Here is a 970-nt window from a genome sequence, read left to right on the forward strand (position 1 = left end):
TGTTAACAGCTTAACAGCTCGGGAATCAAATGTGCAGGAAGGTGCCCTAACAGACTCACAGAATGGTTCAGAGTCTTCTGGGATGCCACCTTGCCCACTGTTCAAGCAGGGCCGCCTAGAGCCGCTGCTGCAGGAGCACATGCCGACATCTTTTGAGTATCTCCAAGAATGGAGACTCTACAGCTTCTGCTAAGAACATGGGCTCCCTTGGCACGTTCCTTTTTTTGCAAATGTAGGCTATATGAAAAGCGGATCGTACTCTTTGTTTTTGTGATCTCTTCAAGCAAGTGCTCAGCTTCCTCCTGGATCCTCTCTTCAATGCTCCTCTTCCCCATCCCAAAGTTGCGCAGAGTGGTGAGAGCAAACCGCCGAACTTGTAACCATTCCTCGTTGTTGCTGAAAATAATGCCTGTAGAGGAAGAAGAAAGAGGAAAGACCTGTCTTGGGTGTGCTGGACCTGTGATGAGTGGAGGCTCGCAATGAGAGCGAGTGCTGTCTCGTGGGGGGAGCACTGGCACAGCATTGTGTAGTACTGTGGTTTGAAGGCAACCTGTGGAGGTGCTGTAATCCAGCAGCCTGCTTTTGGCCTTCTCCAACACATAACCAACCTCCTTGTGAACAGCTCATCCCTTGCATCCACACAGAACTTCCCCTACTGCAACGTGGCTCCGTTGCTCCTTGCCCTTCACTGTACACACGAGACAGTCTGGCTACATGTCTCTCTTACACACTTCAGGTGGTGGAAGCCAGAGATCGAGGGCTGCCCTGCCTTCCCTTGTCCCAGTGGGATCCACCCTCTTCTCTCTGACTGTCCTCATGCATCATTTGCTCCAGCCCTCATCTGCCATACTTGTCCTCAGCGCTTCCCTTTCCTCAGTCGTGAACTTACCTAATCCTTTATTAGCCCGGTCCCCGATAGCCATGTGTCCTCGGGCAGCAAACTCATCCGCACGAGCTATCAAGGCTTCTT

At 51.8% G+C, this 970-nt stretch overlaps 1 protein-coding gene across 1 annotated transcript; it reads right to left on the reverse strand.

Annotated features, from left to right (window-relative positions):
• Positions 1-40: 40 nt before the first annotated feature.
• On the reverse strand, positions 41-965 carry LOC104915609 (cytochrome P450 2C19-like; the record flags this gene model as incomplete). Its single annotated transcript, XM_010726523.3, has 2 exons — positions 41-409; positions 890-965. Coding segments are annotated over 2 exons (384 nt in total), but the record flags the coding sequence as incomplete, so codon positions are not given.
• Positions 966-970: the final 5 nt, after the last annotated feature.

The sequence above is a fragment of the Meleagris gallopavo genome, unplaced genomic scaffold (genome assembly GCF_000146605.3).
Source record: "Meleagris gallopavo isolate NT-WF06-2002-E0010 breed Aviagen turkey brand Nicholas breeding stock unplaced genomic scaffold, Turkey_5.1 ChrUn_random_7180001830355, whole genome shotgun sequence".
Taxonomy (NCBI): domain Eukaryota; kingdom Metazoa; phylum Chordata; class Aves; order Galliformes; family Phasianidae; genus Meleagris; species Meleagris gallopavo.